The sequence below is a fragment of the Hemicordylus capensis genome, chromosome 2 (assembly GCF_027244095.1).
Source record: "Hemicordylus capensis ecotype Gifberg chromosome 2, rHemCap1.1.pri, whole genome shotgun sequence".
NCBI classification, from domain to species: Eukaryota; Metazoa; Chordata; class Lepidosauria; order Squamata; family Cordylidae; genus Hemicordylus; species Hemicordylus capensis.
The window spans coordinates 183,756,114-183,777,225 of record NC_069658.1 but is presented as its reverse complement, the minus strand read 5'-3'; the positions used below and the strand labels follow the sequence as shown (position 1 = coordinate 183,777,225).

The 21,112-nt window shown below is 49.0% G+C and overlaps 3 protein-coding genes across 8 annotated transcripts in view; 1 reads left to right on the top strand and 2 right to left on the bottom strand.

Moving 5' to 3' along the window:
* Positions 1-9,128, bottom strand: part of RENBP (renin binding protein) — a 20,036-nt gene extending 10,908 nt beyond the window's left edge. The window contains exons 1-6 of the mRNA XM_053288591.1: positions 8,682-9,128; positions 7,534-7,609; positions 6,931-7,006; positions 6,185-6,357; positions 4,747-4,971; positions 4,566-4,647 (exon numbers count right to left, since the gene is read on the bottom strand). Coding sequence (XP_053144566.1) covers positions 4,566-4,647; positions 4,747-4,971; positions 6,185-6,357; positions 6,931-7,006; positions 7,534-7,609; positions 8,682-8,782 — 733 coding nt within the window. The 5' untranslated portion in view covers positions 8,783-9,128. The remainder of the gene's footprint in view (positions 1-4,565; positions 4,648-4,746; positions 4,972-6,184; positions 6,358-6,930; positions 7,007-7,533; positions 7,610-8,681) is intronic.
* LOC128341928 (ras-related protein Rab-7a-like) lies at positions 5,919-19,893 on the top strand. 3 transcript variants are annotated; one of them, XM_053288592.1, is made up of 6 exons: positions 5,919-5,972; positions 14,666-14,734; positions 16,496-16,622; positions 17,547-17,765; positions 18,724-18,849; positions 19,107-19,893. In XM_053288592.1, the coding sequence occupies exons 1-6, from the start codon at positions 5,968-5,970 to the stop codon at positions 19,194-19,196; spliced, it is 636 nt and encodes a 211-aa protein (XP_053144567.1). In that variant the 5' UTR covers positions 5,919-5,967; the 3' UTR covers positions 19,197-19,893. The 3 variants fall into 3 exon arrangements, with proteins under 3 accessions (XP_053144567.1, XP_053144570.1, XP_053144568.1); XM_053288595.1 differs by lacking the exon at positions 5,919-5,972 and adding an exon at positions 14,135-14,156; XM_053288593.1 differs by lacking the exon at positions 5,919-5,972 and adding an exon at positions 14,163-14,467.
* HCFC1 (host cell factor C1) overlaps positions 19,593-21,112 on the bottom strand; it is a 30,664-nt gene continuing 29,144 nt past the window's right edge. For all 4 annotated transcript variants that reach the window (XM_053288587.1, XM_053288588.1, XM_053288590.1 and 1 more), the window contains one exon: positions 19,593-21,112. In XM_053288587.1, the coding sequence (XP_053144562.1) occupies positions 21,073-21,112 (40 nt within the window). In that variant the 3' untranslated portion in view covers positions 19,593-21,072.

Genomic DNA, 21,112 nt, shown 5'->3' with positions numbered 1-21,112 from the left:
AGTTTCAGACGATTTGGGCAGGGGAGAGAATAAACAAGGGGTGAAAAAAGAAAAGGCTACAGAGACTTGAAGTAGGTGGCCTGTGGAGACAAGGACTGGTACGCTGGAAAGAATAAGGAGTGATACAATGATGGTCTAATAGCCGACCTACATATTATGCAGGAGGAGGTGTAGAATTCTGGACTGTACCAGTTCAGGTCGTAGGTGGCCGTGCCAAAGTTTTGAATGCTCCTCCAACATAAAGCGACACCCTGCAGGTAGTGCATTACAAAGACAGTTTTACCTTATATAGTCCAGATGGGTTTATCGGCTACATGCAGGGAGCTTTGTATGTGAAGGAGCATTCAAAGAGAGGACCCCTGCAGTCTGTAAGGAACAGAATACTACCAGCTCATTCTGCACAACGTGTCGACTGCTGTAATTCTTCATTCAAAATCTTTGTAACATCCAAGGATTCACAAGATAAATTTTGAAACTTTCCTCTGAAACCTCTGAAACCAAGAGCTGCTTGTGGGAGGAGTGGCTTTCAGGGCTGAAGGAGGCTCGCCTTGAAGCAACTGGGAAGGTAACAGGAGGTGCAAGGCCATTCGATCTGCCTTGCTGGGACTTTACCAACTGGCCCCTCTGCCTCCTGTGGATTCCAGCCCAGATAGAGAGCAGCCTGCTTGTCTGCTGCCAAGTTCCAGCTGGCTGATTGCCAGCCTCCCAAATTGTTGAACTGAACCACCTGTCGCTTGTCTTGGGAGCTGCTTGTGGGATGAGTGGCTTTTGGGGCTTGCAGGCTTAAAAACGAGGCTTGCCAAAGGTGTGGGGTTTGTGGCCCACCAAAAGGGGCTGGGCCTTCAGGGGTGGGACTGAGGGCTGGGTTGTGCCAGGCCTTTCTGCAGGTATGTTTGGCTCTCTTGAGTGGGATGGTGCTGGGAGTGCGCCCGGCAGTTCTGGGACAGCTATTTCTGTACTGGTGGGAAACAGAAGAATTGGCACTGGCAGTGCACCTGGCTGTTATAGGGGAAGGGAAATCAGTAATTTAGTAACTGTTTCCACTTCCAACTTCTTTGTCAACTCTCAGGCCTCGGGGAGTCTGGCCTTGCTCCTCTGCAATGCCAGGTCAGTTCAGAATAAGACCGAAATTGTCCAAAATTTGATCATGGATGAGGGAGCTGACCTGGCATGTATAACTGAGACCTGGTTGGGGAAGGGGAGTGATCCAGTATGAGCTCAGCTTCTCCCTCCAGGTTATTCTGTCATGGAGCAGGCTAGGGGAAGTGGGCAGGGGGTGGTGGACTAGCTGTGGTCCATAAGAATACCATCTCTGTTACCAGGGCCCCTGTGAGACAGTTGACTTATATTGAGTACATATTTTTGAGGCTGGGAACTAGGGATAGATTGGGGATTCTGTTGGTGTACCGTCCACCCCACTGCCCAACTGACTCCCTAACTGAGCTGGTTGCAGAGTTGAGGTTGGAGTCTCCTAGACTTTTTGTGCAAGGGGGACTTCAACTTCCCCTTTGAGGCTGGCTTGTCTGGTGTGGCTCAGGCATTCATAGCGGCCATGACAACTATGGGCCTATCCCAGTTAGTTTCTGAACCAACTCATGTTGCCAGCCACACACTCAATTTGGTCTTTTGTTCAGACCAGTGGGGTGTTCCGTGGGTGGGGATCCACCCATTGTCATGGTTTACCCATGGTGGTTTACCCATTGTCATGGACGGACCACTACCTGGTTAAGGTTGGTTTTACAGCCACAATCCATCCCTGAAGGGATGGTGGGCCTATTAGGATGGTCCGTCCGAAAAGGCTGCTGGACCCAGTAGGATTTCAAAAGGCCTTGGAGGATTCTGATGTTGGTGCGGCCGGTGATTCTGTCGATGCCCTGGTGGGAACCTGCAACAGGGAACTCAATAGGGCAGTAGACATGATTGCTCCTAAGTGTCTCTTCTGACCTGCTTAAAAAATGGCCCCTTGGTATACTGAGGAGTTGCGGGGGCTGAAGCAGTTGGGTAGGTGACTAGAGCACAAGTGGAGGAGAACTCAGTTCGAATCTGACAGGATTCATGTGACCCATTTGAAGACTTACGCGGTGGCGGTGAGTGCAGCGAAAAAGATATTTTGGTTTGCGCGCATTGCGGCTGCAGGTTCACGCTCAGCAGAGCTATCCTGGGTTGTGAGGAATTTAGTCTCTGCTCCTTCTACTTCAAATCAGTCCCCACGGTCGTTCTGCTGAGACGCTTTTAATGGGTTCTTTGAGAACAAGATCTCCTGTATTCAGGCCAACTTGGACTCCACTATTTCTGCAGGGTCCATGGAGGAGGTATCCAGCAATCCTTCTTGCAGTATTAGGTTGGATCAGTTTCAGTCTGTGACTCCTGAGGATGTGGACAAGCTGCTTGAGGCAGTGTGGCCTACCACTTGTTCTCTGGATCCTTGCCCGACTTGGCTGCTTCTATCTAGCAGGGAGATTGTTGGAGGTGGCCTAGTTAATATCATAAATGCATCGCTGAGGGAAGGTAGGGTGCCTCTTTGTCTGAAGGAGGCAATGGTTAGACCGCTCCTTAAGAAGCCTTCCCTGGACCCCTTAGCGATGGATAGTTATAGGCCTATCTCCAATCTCCCTTGGTTGGGCAAGGTGATTTTTATTAATTGATTGATTGATTGATTTCATTTCTATACCGCCCGTCCAAAAATGGCTCAGGGCAGTTTACACAGAGAAATAATAAATAAATAAGCAAGATGGCTCCCTGTCCCCAAAGGGCTCACAATCTAAAAAGAAATGTAAGATAAGACACCAACAACAGTCACTGGAGGTACTGTGCTAGGGATGGATAGGGCCAGTTACTCTCCCCCCGCTAAATAAAAGAGAATCACCACATTAAAAGGTGCCTCTTTGCCAAGTTAGCAGGGGTTGATTGAGAGGGTGGTGGCCGACCAGCTCCAGGCAGTTTTGGATCAAACTGATTATCTAGACCCATTTCAAACTGTCTTAGAGCTGGCTATGGGGTTGAGACAGCCTTGGTCGGCCTGATGGATTACCTTTACCAGGGAACCAAGAGAGGGAGTGTGACTCTGCTGGTTCTTCTGGATCTCTCAGCGGTGTTCTATACCATCAACCATGGTATCCTTCTGGATTGCTTGGGGGAGCTGGGGATGGGGGAACTGCTTTGCAGTGGTTCTGCTCCTATCTCTCTGGTAGATTCCAGATGGTGGAGCTTGGTGACAGTTGCTCCTCAAAACGGGAGCTGTTATATGGAGTCCCTCAGGGCTCCATTCTGTCACCAATGCTTTTCAATATCTACATGAAACCGCTGGGTGAGGTCATCAGGTGGTTTGGTGCTGGGTGCTATCAGTATGCGGATGACACACAAATCTACTTATCCTTTTCATCTTCAGAAAATGGCACTCATTCTCTAAATGCCTGCCATCAGGCAGTAATGGGCTAGATGAGGGATAACAAATTGAAGCTGAATCCAAACAAGACAGAGGTGCTCATTGTAGGGGCTCAGAATCTGAGCTGTGAGTTAGATCTTTCTGTGCTGGATGGGGTTACACTCTCCAAGAAGGAGCAGGTGCGCAGCTTGGGAGTACTCCTGGACCCAGGCCTAACCCTGGTATCTCAGGTGGAGGCCATAGCCAGGAGTGCTTTCCATCAGCTTTGGCTGATTCAACAGCTGCGCTCATTACTTGAAGAGGATGACCTCAAAACAGTGGTGCATCAGCTAGTAACCTCCAGGCTCGACTACTGCAATGCGTTCTACGTGGGGCTGCTTTTGTACGTAGTTCGGAAACTTCAATTAGATCAAAATGCGGCAGCCAGATCAGTCTCTGGGGCAACTTGGAGAGACGATATTATGCCTGTTTTGAAACAGTTACACTAGCTGCCGATATGTTTCTGGGCAAAATACAAAGTGCTGGTTATTACCTTTAAAGCCCTGAACGGCTTAGGTCCAAGTTATTTTAGAGAGCACCTTCTTCTGCATGATCCTCACTGCATGTTAAGGTCATCTGAGGAGGTCCGTCACCAGTTACCACCGGTTAGTCTGGTGGCGACTCAAGAGGCGGGCCTTCTCTGTAGCTGCTCCTGGGTTATGGAATGCACTTCCGGCAGAAATCCATAATTTGAGTTCATTGTCTTTCAGGAGAGCCCTTAAAACCTATCTGTTTGGCCTGGTTTTCCAGGGTTTTTAACTGTTTTAATGTTGAATTGGTTTTATTCTGATTTTATAGTTTTGATTTTAATTGTTAACTGGTTTTAATTGTTTTTATTTTCTTGTAAACCGCCCTGAGCCATTTTTGGAAGGGCGGTATATACATCAAATAAATAATATAATATAATATAATATAATATAATATAATATAATATAATATAATATAATATAATATAAATAAGAGGATGAGAAACTCGCTCATTCAATCAAGATACCCGAGATTCTCCTAATGCCAAATTTCTCAGCAAAATACAGATCTATATTTATGCCACAAACCGTTGGATGTGCAAGAGTATATACAGTGCTGAATTCACCCCCCACCATGGAGTTCCTAAGTGTTCTGACTCCTAGATCCTCCTTACCAGCATTCTGTTGTCTCCCCATACATCCCAGCAATTCCTTGCCATCTTCGGAAACATTCTCCAGCACAGCAGTTCCATTCCTCTATAGAGAGATAACAGGGATTCAGCTACATAAATCAAATGCTGGACCAACAAGGCATTTTGAATCGAAGCCAGGAGCCCGGCAGCTCCCACCCTGTACCTGCACATGCATGAGTATCCGCTGGGCAGACCAGCTCCCCAGTTCTCTGAATCGGCTTGCGGTTTCAGCATCTCCTTCCGACAGCTGGTCCACCAGGTTGAGAAGCATCATGGAGACAGCCATTGAGTCATGTGGGGTAGCTCCGGTCAGTTGTGGACGCCCCAGCTCAGAGGGATCATCCCGCACCCAACGCACTATGGCCTCCATCATTGTCAGGGCTTCCCTCTGCAAGTGGAAACAATGTAGCCCAGGACATCACATGCCTCAGGTTTAACCCATAGGTCTCTCCCTTCTATAGGAGACCTAAAGCCTTCACTTGGGTCACAAGGAGTGCTAGCCCTGTGCCCACTGGATCCACGTCTGGCACTAGGCTTTCCATTTCTGGATCACTCTCTGCTCCCAAGAGTTATTAGAAAGAGACGAAGCCTGCAGGCCTGGGCCACGCCTCACTGCTAGGGCTTCAGGCCCATTCTGCTTTGGGGATGGGGGACAGGACTGAAAGCTGCTCAGCAACCAACCACCCAACATACTCCCCAAGTTAGGAATGGATTATGTGGTACAGCTCCTAAGCAACTGGCTGTCAAATACTTCTTCCTTCCTCCACAACAAAATGGCTGGCTGCAGCTGTAAGGCAAACATTAGCCTCCACTTGGATCTGTATCAGGGACAGCAGTGGCACAACACCGAAGCGGAAGTGGCTGCATAACAGAACTCCACAGCCCTGGACTTCCCTGGCACCACCCAAGCCCCATTCACACATTATGGGGAACACTCATACGAGGAATGTACACCGGTACAGTTATTCACATGTTATGCGGAACACAGGTACAACAGTAAACTTTCTATCTGTACCATGCATTTGAGGGGCCTGCACCCAGGTTCACTTTTAGCATGAACGCAGGTACAGTCGTTCACACAAACACATGTACGAGTGTACAGATATCTGTACATTGGTACGACATAATGACTGAATCAAGCTCCAGATACTGCCCTGTAAGGGAGATAGGCAGCTGACCCCACAGGTCAGCTACTTTGGATAGGTGGCTGGCCCCACAAGTCAGCTACCTTTGGCCCCACAGGTCACTACTTTGGATAGACATTCCACACTGCATAACAACAGGCCTCTTCTCATAGAGTGTGGTTATTCTTCATCTAGTTCTATCAATAGAACACTGGTATCCATAGAGACGGGACAGGAAGGTCATCCCTAACTGTGGCACCATGAGGTAATGAGCAACTCTCTCCACTTTTGGACAACTCCACGGTTGCCACTTATCAAACATGCACTTGGAGCTGTACCATAGTGGCTTGTGGGGAGGGAGTTTTGCCAAAAGAATTTGGGAGGGGTGAGCGGGGGGTGCGGGGAAAGGCTTAGCAGATGATTGTTCCCTCAGGGAACAGATGACCGGGAACATGTATTCTGTTCTCCAAGACTCACCTGGTAACGGGGCTCCCCCATTGCTCGTCCAAGCTCATCCAGCCCAAGGACGTAGAAGCACTCACTGAAAATGGTGCGCTGGATTTTCACAGGGCGCCCATCACGGGTCAGGACAAAGGCACATTTCTGGGAAGGGGGGGCCACCCGTGCATACTTCAGTAGGAATTCCCCACCTTGGGAAAAGAGAAGTGCCTTTTCATTGGGGTTTCCTTCAACTGTTTGTCCCCTTGTGCCCCGAATACCTGGGCTCAGCTGACCCTCCACTCCCGTCCCTTTTACTTGAGAGCCCACACTTGCCTCTACATTGAGGGGAAAGGGAACAGTGGTGTAGTGGCCAAGAGAATGAACTGTGAACCACAAAGTCCGCAGTTCACATCTCCTCTTTGCCATTAACATGGTAAGCACAGCAAGATGCACAGTAAGCATCTTTCTCTCAGCTTCACAAGTGCAATATGGGGGCGGGAGAATCATACTGACCTACTTTACAGGGCTGTTGTAAGGATTACCAAGTTAATAGATGGAAATGTATTTGGAGTGCTCCAAAGCTCTACAGAAATGCTGTTAACAGTAGTAGTATTCCTCATTTTCTAGATTCAGTCCTTCCAATCCCACTGCCATTTCAAAGCATCAGCATTTTCCAGAACTCCTGCATCCCCTCTCTTTTCCTTACTTTGTCTAAAGTACCATCTACCTACCCAACAGGATCTTCCCCTTGCCTGTATCCCAAAACCTAGCCAAGGGATTACCTGCTTGGGCTGCCTGCAGGAGTTCTGGGCGCCGGAATCGTGGTACTTTTCGATACAACCGACTATACATCCACACCTGTTTAGGGAAAGAATGAGGGGGTAAAATTGCAGCCTTTATTGTAACCCAGGACAGCCTTCATTGCTTACACTCTGGTATAGATGTATGCTAGGTGTGGGCATCTCTTCATAGTTATTCACTGGTCTGCTACTGTCTTCCCAGAAAGTGAGGGGTACTGGAGCTCAAACTTGATTGGAGTTGCACTCTACCATGTAAGCTTTGCCCCCAATCCCAGATGTAGGGGGGGGAGGCTGGCTGGCTGGCGCTTCTCAGTGCTGAGGGAGAGCCTTTAGTTTCCGTATATGCTCAGAGGGTCTCAACGTTATTTATATTTCCTTCATACTTTCCAAGTTTGAAGTCCCAGCGCTTAACTCAGGTTCTGGGACTAAATCTAGATAAGCCCAGGGTTTCATTAAGACCTGCCCTGCTCCGAGAAAGCCCATATGGCATTGCCGAGGCCTTACCGGCCTCAATTGTCACACAGGAAGGATCATGACAGAAAATCCAAGACCATTCAGAAACTCATAGCAGCCAAACACTCCTACCTGCCTCCCCTGCAACCAGACATACTTCAATTCATCGTAAACTTTGCCATCCTGGCCCAGACATGTAAAGAAACCTCTGGAGAGAAAGGATACAGATGTTAGAGCCAAAGATTTCTTGGTTGGCGGGGCAGGGGAGGGGGTAGTATGGGAAGGAAAAGGAGCTATTGTTTAAAAAGAAACCAACAGAATTAATGCTGACTTGACACCTACTACCAGCTCTCAGAAGCAGGAAGACTGGACGAAAGCACCCTCAGACAGCCTCCTGTCATGAGACAAAGGGAAGTGCCTATCTTAAGTGGAAAATTCTGATTGCCACTAAGGGGATTAGGTCGGACCCACTGGAGTACAATCCAATGGGAAATTCTTCTGCATAAGTCCCACTGAAATAAATGAGAACTCTTCATGAGAACTGCAGCATCTGGCACACTACCTATTCATTTAAAAAGCCTTGTGCGGAGAACTTCCCAGTGCACTGTGCTCCACGTTACTTGGTGAGAAAGAGGAATTTTCTGCTCAAGAAAATCGAGGAGTATATTCCCATCTCTCCATGGGACATTTTGACTCCCCTCAGAAGGACTGCTCTCCATTTCACAGTATCGCCTTCCATACCCCAGTTTGGGCAAATTTGCCTAACACCACATGCACCATCGCAGACATTTTAAATGCAATTCATTTTTACTTCTGCTGCTCTGTGTTTTGGGTATTAATGTTTCATATAGGTTTTTAAAAATTTTAACTAGCTATTATTTTATACTTTAATTAATAGCTGTACTTTCTGTATTTTAATTGCATATTGTTTTAACTATGTTGTAAACTGCTTTGAGATTATTTTAAATGAAAAGCAATATATAAATTAAACGATGAATAAATAAGTAAATAAAATCACTTCCCCAATACTAGAGAAAGACTATATGCCATGGTAGACAAAGTGTTGGATTTAAACTGGGGAGAGCTGCATTCAGATCCTCTCTCAGCCATAACATGCACTGGATGACTGTGGGCCAGTCACAATCTTTCAGCCTAACCTACCTCACAAGGTTGGTTTGAAAATTAGATAGGTAAAACCTATTTAAGCATATGCATATGTTACCCTTAACTCCTCAGAGGTAGGGTGAAATAGATATGCAATACACCAATAAAACAATCACCCATATTCCTTATCGTGTGAATGCCGTAGCCAGAAATCCACCACTGCGTCGAGCTCTTGAGAGATCCGTTCATGCCAGGACTGGAGTGTCGGCAAATCCATTCCTGTTGCTTCCTTGGCACAGACAAACGCAACGCGAGGATCTAATCACTGCAGGGAGCGGGTTAAGAGATTTTTTTTTGTTTTGTTCCAGCTATGTCAGCACGTTCCAGAATATGACCAAGAGAAGGAAAAGAGACTCAAATGCAGGAAGCAAGATGCACTATTTGCTTGCCTGCAAAACTGACGCGCGTGCACGCGCTCTCGTACACACACAGCCTGAACCTACACCCCCCGCCCCCTTTTCGGAAACTAAGAAAACGAGGGGGAAAGCTTGCAAAACTTTCAAGCTAATTAGGGAACTGATTGCCATATGACCAGCTCCAAGTCACCTGATGCCAGCCCAACCCTTTTCATCACGTGAGGCAAGGAAGACCCTGATTTGTCTCAGTTTTCAGCCTGAAGCTTCCCATTAACCCTACATATGCTGAGATTTGTTCGAGATTGGCAGAAAAATTTCAGATCACCGCCATTTATTCTAAGTGCCGTGCCTTTATCTCAATAATCCTTACAAGTTGCAACCACCCTGGGCAGTAGTTTAGTGTCATTAACCCCCTGTTCTAGATAGCTGTTCTCTCAGACAGAATCGTGCAGGGGGAGTAGCTATAATTGAGCTGACGGGACCAAGAACCTGGGACCCCCAGCTCCTGAGAGCCTCGCAGCCACCTCTCCTTTTCTTCATTATTTCCCTCACTCTTCTGGGCCGCTGGGAAGAGGGAGGGAACCCACACCCACCCACCCCCACACACACACACTAGCTACGCCCTTGGAATAGTGGCTTGCCCAGCCATCTGGTGCATTCATAACAGAGGCAAGATTTGACCCAAGGACAGCTGCTGGCTCTGTACCAGAGGTGGTTGCATCAGTGGGGTGGACTAGAATGAATGAAAGAGGATGGATATTATTTATTTATTCATCATGTTTATATTCCTTCCATGATCTGATATGTGTATCTCAAGGCAGTGTACACAATTTAAAACAACAAATACAAAACAGAGTAAACATTTCACAGAGTAAACAGTTAAAACAATTTCATATGAGAAGAACAATTAAACTGTTTAAAAATCATTTCAGTTAAAAGCCTGAAAAAACAGGTGTGTTCTGAGGGTCTTTTTAAAATAGCAATAGCAATAGCACTTACATTTATATACCGCTCTATAGCCGGAGCTCTCTAAGCGGTTTACAATGATTTAGCATATTGCCCCCAACATTCTGGGTACTCATTTTACCGACCTCGGAAGGATGGAAGGCTGAGAAAAGCAATCAGAGATGGTTGGAGATGCTCTTACTTTGACAAAGAGCGTATTCCAAAGGCCCAGGGCAGCCACAGATGAGGCAGAGAAGGCCAGGTGTAGTAGCACTCTCTAATACTTAACTTCCTGTAGGGTTTTCTTATACACTAGCTTGCCATTCTCCGTCAAGTATGAGAGAGTGCTACCACAGCGGTCCAGAGCCGGTGGCAACTGTAACCAGGTGCGCACCAAGATTATTTGGGCACCCAGACCGCCCAGATCCCCCAGCCGTGAGATACCCCCTTTGCAAGGGCCCCCGAAACCTCGGGTGGGGGGTGCTCCGCCAAACCTCCAGGTTTTGGTTTTTTAAAAACTTTCTGTTCCTTACCAAGGGGTGCCTGCAGGGTGGGGGGGAGCAGAACAGTCCTTCTCCCCACTCCCCGGCAGCAGAGAGACTGGCCATGTCCGTTCGGGCCAGTGTCTTTAACAAAGTGTGCCTTGCACTCGTAAGGGGGAAAAAGTTTTTTTAAAAAACAACAATGGAAGTTTGGTGGCTGCCGCCTCCTCCCGGACCTTGGAGAACCGCACCGGGCCCCCAAGGTCCGGGGGTTAGTGCACCTCTGACTGTAACCAGACCTCTCCAGAAGATCATAAACAACAGCTGGGTTCATGAAAAAGGAGGCGCTCTCTTAAGTACCCTAGACCCCATTAAGGGCTTTATAGGTAACTAGTGGTTTTGTAGCCCGTTGGTTAACGGGCGCTAGTGGAGCTCTGCGCTCCAGACGTTCGCCGCCATTCCCTCTCCCGCCACCCCCCGGCGCCTGGGGCTCCGGCCGGGCCCACCACTCACCGTCGCCCGCGGCTCCGGCCGGGCCTGCCACCTACCGCCGCCCGCGGCTCCGGCCTGGCCCACCGCTGCCCGGGCCCACCGCCGCATTGTTTTGTCTGCCGCCTCATCCGGCGGCCATCCTGGGCGGCCAGAAGCGGCCGCCCCGAAGAAGCCGGGTAAGCGGCGGCACGGCCAGGCCTCGGCCATGGCTCTGCTGCCTCCTCGGCCGCGCCGCCTCGGCCAGTGTCCCCCGCCGCCGCTTACCCGGCTTCTTCGGGGCGGCCGCTTCTGGCCGCCCAAGATGGCCGCCGGGTGCTGGCGGTCCTGCCTCCCTGGCTCCTTCTGGCCATGCGCTTCGCGCATGCCCAAAAGAGGCCAGGGAGGCACGGACACACGCTTGGTGTCTGTCCACGGACGGACACCAAGCCTTTTATTAGATAGGATAACCAGCACTTTGTCTTTCTCTCTGAAGCATATCAGCAGCAGCCAGTACAGTTCTTTCAGAGTTCGTGCTCTAGGGTCCCTTCGAGTTGTCCCAGAGACCAACCTAGTGGCTGCATTCTGTTCCAGTTGTAGTTTCTGGACTACATATGATTACAAAGGCCACCCCATGTAGAATCCATATTGAAAGTGAATGGAGGAGAATGGGCTGCTGGTGCACACAACACAACAGCAACAAAAACAGCAGCAGCCACCATTCCAGATCAAAGCGTCCCTGCCAAAGAAAGTGGGTGAAAGTGGAAAGAGTGAGGTTTGTCTGGGTGTTGGCCACAAGGAAGGGATTTCATTCCAAATACATGCTGTGGCAAATAATCCCTATATTATGCGGCCAACTGATCGCAAAAGTTCCTTAGGGCCACATCACAGTTAGGGTGACTCCATGCAGAGGAGGCCAGATTCATGTTTTTTTAATATTTGGGAAGGAGAGATCGCTTTGGCAACTGCCATTTTTCTCAGGGCTCTGATGCAAGAAGCTGTGCCTGCCACATTCCTCCTCCTTTTATGCAGCTATTAAAGGCACAATCAAACTCCTCCATTGCATTTGGTTACTTTGCACAAGACAGAGTTTCTGCTGGAGACCATTTCAGTGTCAGAAATGGTGGGATTTGTTGCATGTACACAATAGCTGCATAAGACAGACACACATGTCATGTTACCATGAATGTGCCATAGGAACCCAGACGTCCTGCTACATGCACACACAGCAAAATAGACCCATGTGCATCTGTCACAAATGATGGTGTGTGCACAAAACATTTGGGGGCCAGAAGTGGGAAATCCAAGTGCCACTCTCCCTTTCTCACTAGGGTCAAGTCCTCTTAGAAATCATCATGTTCAAGAGCCTTTGGAATGAACGACAGGGCAGACCTTGTCACTCTTGCCTCCCCTCCCGCCTCTGTGGTCTCCTCCATACTGTCAAAATTTAGGCTGTAAGCTAGTTGGGGCAGAAATCCAACATACGTTATTTTTAAAGAATCCAAGTACATTTGCTGTCTAGATATAAATAATAATCTACTGTTCTAGAAGTCTTGCTGCTACTCCAGATGTATGGCTGCAAATACAGTTATTCAGCTAGAACACATACACACTCTGCAGTGGCTCAGATATACGTTTGTTTGTTTGCTTAGTACCACCGAGAGCTCAGGGCATCCATTCATGCTAGGAGTTGAAAGCTCTGTGCAGAGTGCTTCGAGATCTCCAGCCATGCCATAAGGATAATCCGTATTTCTTGAGTGCTTTGGAATGTTCAAAGCACTTCACATCCATTATCTTGCTATCATCCTAACCCCCACTCTGTGGAGTGGGTGAGTATTGTCTCTGTATCACAGATGGAAGGTCTCAGAGAGGCTTGCCTAAGGCCACCTGGTGAGCTCATGGCAGAGGCAACATTTTTTGTAGCTCCACCACCACAAAGCAGGGGTGCCGTTTAAAGCAAGAAGTGCACCTGGAAATCCTGGGCCTCGTTGCAGAGGATACTAGGGCTCCGCCTGCCGCTCTTGCACAATGGCCTGCAGTCTGAAGTGATGTTCCTTCCAGCAGTGTCACGAGGGAGCCTAAAGTGTAGTGCTCCATTGGCATCCCTTAACCAGGGGTGGCCCTTCCATGAGGCCAGGAGAGGTGGTTGCCTCCAGAGCAGATGCGGGGGGGGGGGGGGCGCCAATGAGGGCAGCGTCAAGATGCTCCTTGGGGCCCCCTGCCCCCTTTTCCACAGCCGCCTCCTGAGACAAGGGAAAGGGGGCAACATTCAACACTGCCTCAGGTAGCACTGCAGAGATGTCTTAGGCTGCCAGTGCCCCAGCCATATTGCCACCTCAAGAGGATGCCTGGACTGGGCTGCCTGCCATTTAACCAGCCTGCAGTCCCATGACTGGGACTCCTCTTGGGCTAGATTTCCCCCTTTCCCATATATTTGTAAGATCTAAAGATTTGTAAGATTAAGCACTTAAAGATTGGTAAGAAGATTAAATATTGGTAAGATGTAAAGAGAGCCAACATAGCATAGGGGGGTTAGATCGTTAGAGTAGGACCAAGAAGACCTGAGTTCAAATCCCCATTCAACCACGAAACTCACTGTGTGACTCTGGGCCAGCCATGTATCTCTCAGCCTCACCTACCTTACAGGGTTGTTGTGAGGATAAGCATAACCATGTACACCGCTCTGCGGGATATAAATGTTTTTTTAAAAAGAAAGAAATTGTCATCACCTGCCATGTCAACAATTGATTTACTTGTCTTGCAAAATTGCTACCCCACAATAGGAGGTTCCCTGAGCCTGTGGCTGACTGCGTGTCCATTGCCCTGCTTGCAGGGCAATGCCAACAGGGGACCTTTCCTTAGGAGTTTGGTGCTGGGGGCAAGGGCGTAGCTAGGGGAAGAAGTGCCCCATGTTTGTCCCTCTCCCCAGTGGTCCCTTGGAGTGAGGGAGATAATTAAGAAAACAGGGAGGAGTGGAGCTGGGGTGTGGGCGGGGGGGCGGCTGGGTTATTTGAACCCACCCGCTCAATTATAGCTATACCCCTGGCTGGTGGCTTCCTAGAACCTCCACCCACTTACCTGCACCCTTGTCCTCAAGCCACGTTTGCATGAGGGTGAGCTGCATTTGTTCGAGGTGGAAGAAACGCTGCCACTCTGCACATGCTCAGAGGCACCGACTTAACAACGCTGCTTCACACTAATTCCGGGGTTGATCTCGGGCGTTTTCAGTAAGTCCCAGGGGCTGAGCCCTGGCACAGGTTAAATCGTGTGCACTCCTGATCCGGCGGAGGGTGCTGCCTTCAGGCTTGCTCCAGCCCCTTTGCTGCTTCCGTTCAAGAAGGTAACACAGGACTGCTCTCCTCCCACCGCCCCTTCACCTAGCATGGGCTGCTCCGATAAGCCAGCCAGGAATGCGAGCCGCCGAAGCCACGAGCAAGCAACAGGATTTCGCAGGGGAGCCCAGGGCGGCTGCTGCTACTGAGCTGGGGTGGGGGGGTGCTGCTGCGGCTGCCCCTTTAGCCCTTTCTTCCATGCTCCAGCTTCCCCGCACTTCCCGGACAAGAAAGCAGTGAGGAAGTTCTGCAAACGGTGCCTCTGTTTTGGTGGGCAGTTTCGGCAGTAAAGAAGAGCCCCCGCGAGTCCCCAAGCCAGGTACCACTCCCAGCTGGCACGCCGGGGAAGAGCAACGTCGGAAAGGAGGACCCTCGAGAAGGAGGGGGCAGGCAGGGCACAGGCTATGCCAAGTACTTGCAGGCTGTTGATCATGGGAGGGCGACGGATCGGGCCACGGCAGGGGACGTTGGCGGCGGTAGGGACTGCTCCTTGCATCCTCAACCCTTCTCTTTTCAGGTTCTGGCGGAGACGCCCCCCCATGTTCAGACGTTCGCATCTCAAAATACTACTTATTGGGAATTCGGGGTAAGTCGTGGGCTCTAGTCCCCGTTTTTGGAGGGTGGGGAAGGGAACGTTGTGCCTAGACTGCGCGGGGGGGGGGGGGGCGCTCCGCTTGCTCTATCCCGACAAGTGCTCCAGGAAGCCATCCTGTGTTTGATCAGTGGGCAGGACGGCTTAAGGCACCTGCGGGCAGGAAGCAACTTGGTCCACTCCACAGAGCACGCTGATTCTGAGGCGAGGGGAACCTGCTGCTGCTCTGAAAGGGGAAATCCTGGATTCCCTCCCAGCCAGTTCGCCGGGGGCGGGTTGAAGTCTAAAAAGTGAATGAGAATGTGGTGAGTGGGATCAAAAGGACTGCGCTGCTACAGCCAATTGCAGCCCCCGTAGGTCAACTCCAACTTAAGGATCTTGGAGTGAAGTTGCACTTTATTAGAATATCGTGTGAAATGTCAGGGTAGATTTAAGATCTATACACAATGCCTTTTGGGATGAGTGGCAACGACCCAGGCCCCACCTATGGAGAGAGGGCATCCAAAGTTTTGGTTCAGTTTTTGAAATGATCAGGTTGATTCTTTTGATGCAAGGCAGTAAAACTACTCACTTAAAATGAAACCTCAGCATAAAGAGTTATTTCAGGTTACAATATTGACACAGGATGCAGCAGCTGACATACTGTGCAAGATTACAGCCATGGTGGAACATAAAATCTGCAGTTGTGGAAGAGTACTGTTGTGCAAGCAGAAAAATTGCAATGTGCATAAAGTTGCACAGTATACCAGCTGTGGGGATGGGGGAGGCTCAGAGGAACATTCTTGCCCCAGGCCTCTTAAGTTTCAAAAGGTCCTCCTCTATATACATTGTTATTTCAAAAAGACATTTTGTTTTTTCTTTTCTTTTTCTCAATTCAGAGTTGGCTATATCTCTTCCCATCATTATATTGGATTCATCCTTTGAAATATTTATTCTCAGCTGGCTTAAGCACGAGCTTGGTTTACTTACTCCAGTATTCTTACTTCTTAAGACAAGTGAACCAATTCTGCCTTGTGGCATATTTCTCACTGTGACACACACCTGTATAGATTTAAATATCTGCAAGTATTAGGGTGACCTGAACTTAGACGAGGGCAGGAGCTGGGCTTGAACTGAACTGGCTTACTGGCGCTTTGTTTTAAGAGCTAAGGCTGTAAGATTGCAGAGAAGTCCAAACACTGGAAATGAAGTGTTATACAGAGGATGGAGGCCAATCAGAATATTACACTGATGCCATTCCTTAAAGCCTAGAGGCAACTAGGTAACAGGGAGTAAATACAAGTACGGTAGTTTTTGAAAGTACAGTCACCCACAAACCTCTTCCCCACAGTGACAAGTTCTACAAGCTGACTTCTGCAAGGTGCACATGATGCGCAGAGTTGCATAATAATTTCTCTTATTCTGCATCAAGTATTCTACAGTTTCAAGTACTTCACATAACTTATTCTACTTCTGATGATCATGGGGCAGGACAAAAGACTAAAACTAAAAACTAAAGGAGGTATCAAAACCTCGCTCCACCTCACCATGTTATTCAGCCACTTCTCTGCTTTCTGATTCATGCATGCATTCCCTCTCCATCCTTCCAAGCCGAGCTTTGAAAGAATAAAAACTAGAATTCTCAGGATGCTAACTTGTGCAGTTTTTCCTGTACGTTTGAGTAGGAGAACCAGTTCCAGTGAAGCCCCATGTAGGTTGAAGGGAGGTACACACTGGCTTTCAGGATCTGATGCTAACGCTCTGCATTGCCCACAGGGTAGGTAAGTCAGCCCTGATGAACCAGTATGTTAACAATCGCTTCAGCAGTCGCTACAGAGCCACCATTGGGGCCGACTTCCTTAGCAAAGAAGTACATATAGATGGACGCACCATGACTGTGCAGGTAAGCCGAAGCAGAGGCTCACTCGCCCTTGCCATGTGCCAATTTGAAAATCCACTCACCTCCGGCATTTCTGCCTTAAAGCTAAAAGGAGAGCTGTGTGGCAGTTTAAAGGCTAACAGAGTGTGTAAAAGCCCATTTCCAACAGAAGGGCAGGATAGCACTTGCAATTGATACATCTTGCGCATCTAACAAGAACAGAGTAGTCCACAAAAGCTTCTGCCACAATAAGTGTAAGATTCCACAGCTCTCAGCACTGCATTTGAAGGGCTAGTCAGCCCTTCAAAATTAGCCTTTTAGAGGATACCAAAGTTGGATCCTGCTTCCTAGTTACTGCTTCTGATATGTGCAGAGGCAGTCTGAATGAGATGTTAGTTTCTCCTTGCCTTGTGCTGATTTGGCTGTTATTTATCAAAGAAAACAGGAACATGTCAGAGTTAGTGCCACATTTAACATGTGTACTTTCGGCCCTCTGGCACCAGTTTCCACTTTCTTTTGGACTTACACTCTACCCTTCCCATAAGCAGCTAACATAAGACATAACATAAGAAGACCCTATTCTGATTGCATGTGTGCACATACTGCCTTGATACTGCCACCCAGAACAAAATTCATTAGTAATTTCCATAACAAGAAGCAAGGTTCTGCACTCCCAACAGTGCATACAGAGCCCTAGTCCATGGATAGTGGTCCCTCCATCTATTGACTATCCAGTAAAAAGAACTGGGACACACGAATCCATGCTATTCAGTGTCTGTGACAGCTCCTAATGTTCCAAAGAGGGAACAAAGATAATTCCTGCAGCTATGAAATAGCTCATTATCATACCATCAGCATAAATATGACACAGGATAGCAGGACTTAGGAATCCAACCATGCCTTGCAGTCAAGGGAGGAGTCAGCCTCTTTCCGCTTTCCTTCCCCTAGATCTGGGACACAGCTGGGACAGAAAGGTTCCAAGCATTGGGGACTGCCCTTTACCGGGGGTCAGACTGCTGCCTCCTTGTCTTTGACGTCACATCTTCCAATTCTTTCGAAGCCTTGGAGAAGTGGCACAGGCAACTCCAATGGCAGATTGAGCCAGGGGAAGAAGCCACCTTCCCTGTTGCTGTCATTGGGAACAAGACTGACTTGAAGAACCGTGAGGTGAGAGCTACATAGAGTACAAAAAGAGAGGGAGGCAATAGACTTGCAGCAGAATTTCAGATCTTGTATAGTACCTCAGATATGGAAGGGTGGTGAGCAAGTTAGAACAGGCCTCTTGGCATCAACTGTGGTGTTGAGGGGTGAGGGTGGAAGCAGAGGAGTCCTGCATACTAATGGCCAGCTCTATGGGAGCGCTGTGTGTCCCCTAGGGATGTGCACGGAACCTTTATGGGCCTCCAAACCAGTTCAAAGAACCAGCAGTTCCACCAGTTTGAAGGAGGCGGGGGGTGCCGCTTTAAGAGCAGGGGAGGGTAGACTTACCCCTCCTGCTGCTCCCCCACCCCCCGCCCTTTGTTAAGCCTATGGGGTGGCAGGGCTGCCGTCCTCGTTGGCTAGATATTATCAACCCCTGCTAACTTAGCAAAGAGGCACTTTTTAAATGTGGCAATTCTCTTTATTTAGCAGGGGGAGAGTAACGGGCCCTATCCACCCCCAGCACAGTATCTCCAGTGACTGTTGCTGGTGTATATCTGATGTTTCTTTTTAGATTGTGAGCCCTTTGGGGACAGGGGTCCATCTTATTTGTTATTTCTCTGCGTAAACCGCTCTGAGCCATTTTCAGAAGGGCAGTATAGAAATCAGATGAATGAATGAATAAGGCCGGAAGTCCCTGACACGCACCATATTCAAGATCAGCTTTTTAAACTAAGGACGCCGGTGGGGGGCAAGTGGCAGGAGGAGTAAGTGCACCCTCCCCTGCTCTTAAAGCGGCACCGCCTTTGAACTGCCCTGCCGCAGTTCCATGGACATCCCTGCTGTCCTCTACTGCCATCATCACACACACTCACAGGATGCAGAAGTAAAACCTGGTACCTGGTGAAGAACTAGTCCATAGGGCTGAAGTGGCTGGGGATTAGGGGAAGGAGGCAGAACATGCACAACCCCTGTTTTTGTCCAGGTCACTTCAGAGGAAGCTGAAGAATGGAGCAAGCTTCATGACGCCAACTACTTCGAAACCAGTGCCAAAGCAGCCACCAATGTACAGGATGTGTTTGAGTGGGCCATACGGGCTGTACTAAAGACTGTAAGAAATCAACCCTACCTTGAACCCTTACCTTGAAAGTAGTAAAACCTAGATATTAGGCCCTGGCCAGACCACGTGCCCTTGTGTTAAAATTCATAGCACTCCTATAGCAAAACCACCACTCCCCCCCCATATGTTTTTATACTACCACCTCTTAGGAAAAGGTCTCTCCAGGAGACTCTACATTTCTCTCTCTCATCTCCTCAATTTGTAATCATTTCCCATTGCTCACTACTTTCCCCTCTATTTCATGCCAGCGCAAGGCACCTGAACAGCCACAACTTGATTCAGTTCATCTGGAGACCAATCCACCAGAAGGAGCACCTCGGCAGAAGTGTAGCTGCTGAAGAGTCAAACACAGATGGGAAGACACCTTCTTTTTGCATATATTTGCACGGCTGTAACCAAGAGCAGGAGCAATATGCCGCAGGACTCAGATCCCAAAGACATCCGGCAAGGTTACAGCATATAGCTTGTGTAGCTGGACGCCACAGTCCATGCATTTGCTCCTCTGGAAGAGGCAGCCTACTAGATGAGATGGTAACTGCGTGGTATTCTGGGCTGCTTGCATCGCATCCAGGTACCTTGGAAATAAATCTGAATTCCTCGCTTGCAATTTTTCCATGGTAGAAACAGCTATATCCCCAGCCCTCCCAGAAGGATAAATTAAGGCTCTTCTCCCAAAGTTGACCAGACTCTCCTAAAAGAGAGAGGGTGAGAGATCTAATTTCACAAGCGTCAAGTCTGGTTTCAAAAAAAAAAAAAAAAAGGTCTTTAATTGTTCAAAATAGCACAAAAACGACAGATACGCAGCACTAGGGGATGAGGGGAGGGGTGGATAGCCATGGGAAACTCCTATGAGGGCTATTCCTGTCTCAATGAAAAATAAATTGGCTAAGAGGTAGCAAGGGCAGGAGGAATCTTAGGGTCTGAACAGGAAGGGGGGACACAGCGAAATACACTATAATACAAAAGACCAGGGCACAGAGCAAGTGGGGGTGGGGAGGAAGAAGAGGTCTGCTCCTGGTTTTTCTTCTTCTTTAAGGGGGCTGCTTTGCCTGCCAGTCTTCTTGACAATAGGCAGGGCACAACCATTGTTATGCACCTAGGGGTGCTTGCTTTGCAATGTATAATTCATCTCCTACCATCTCCAAAGAATATGTCCTGGCTGCTCTCTCCCCTCTTCTCTGTGGAATGTCTGGAGAGGCAGTCAGAATGGGATGGGGCAGAGGGATGTACATCTTCACCTAGAGGGAGGAATCTAGATTCCTGACCCAGATTGGGGAGGGGGGGGTTGAGTTGCATTTACACAGTCAAATGTCCCCCTGCAGCCTTGCTCTTACCCAATAGGCCTGTCCTAGTAGACCAGCCTACATCTCCCCAAACTTTTTTTTTTAATTTTTTTTTTCCTAAAAAATGTTTTGTACAAAACCATGGAGAGGAACGGCAAGGCATCTGCCAAGAGCATGCCACCTTGTGGTCTGGAGGGAGAACAGCATAGGGGAAAATCAGCTTGTGCTGCCAAGGAGGGACTCCTGCATGTACAGGGAAAGAGGGGGGTAGGTTGAAGCCACAAGCGCCCTGGGCTGAGCATTAGAACAGCTGCTGTAGAATGAGCCGCATTTTCCCTCCTCCCCTGCCCCGCCCCAAATGTTCAAAGTAGCTGCATGTGTGGTCCAACCACATCACATCCCCCTCCCCACAACAGCACAGACTCCTCTCTATTAGCAACTCGGACACTAAAAACTAAACTGAGGAAGAGGGTCTGTACAGAGGCAAGAACCGGAGGCAAGGAGAGTAATTCTCCCACCCCCAACACAGGATGCTGGGGAAAATACAAAAAGAACTTCATTCCTGTAACTGCAACTTGTAAAAAAAAACCCCAACAGCCCCCCCACCCCACCCCCCGATAACAAACACCCCCTCTGTACCCACCCCAAACATAAGTGTCCATGTTAGTGGGCAGTAGCAGGGGGCGGGGGTGGAACTCCATTCCTTCTTCCCCCTTCCTAGACTGGGGCACAGCACAGTGATGGCCCCTGCTGGGGCTCCCTCACATGAGCTGCTGCGTCTTCTCCCCCATCCCCCAAAGTCCAGCCCCACGGTGTGCGAAATGTGCTTTCAGCAGGGCCATCTCCCTCCACACACAGGGGCGGCTGGCTGGCTGGGGTTCAGGCGGAGGCTGTGGAGCAGGCAGGAAGAGGGGACAGCTGGGGACACCTTTCACTGCCCATCTGCTTTGGGCTTCTTTGGAGCAGTTTTC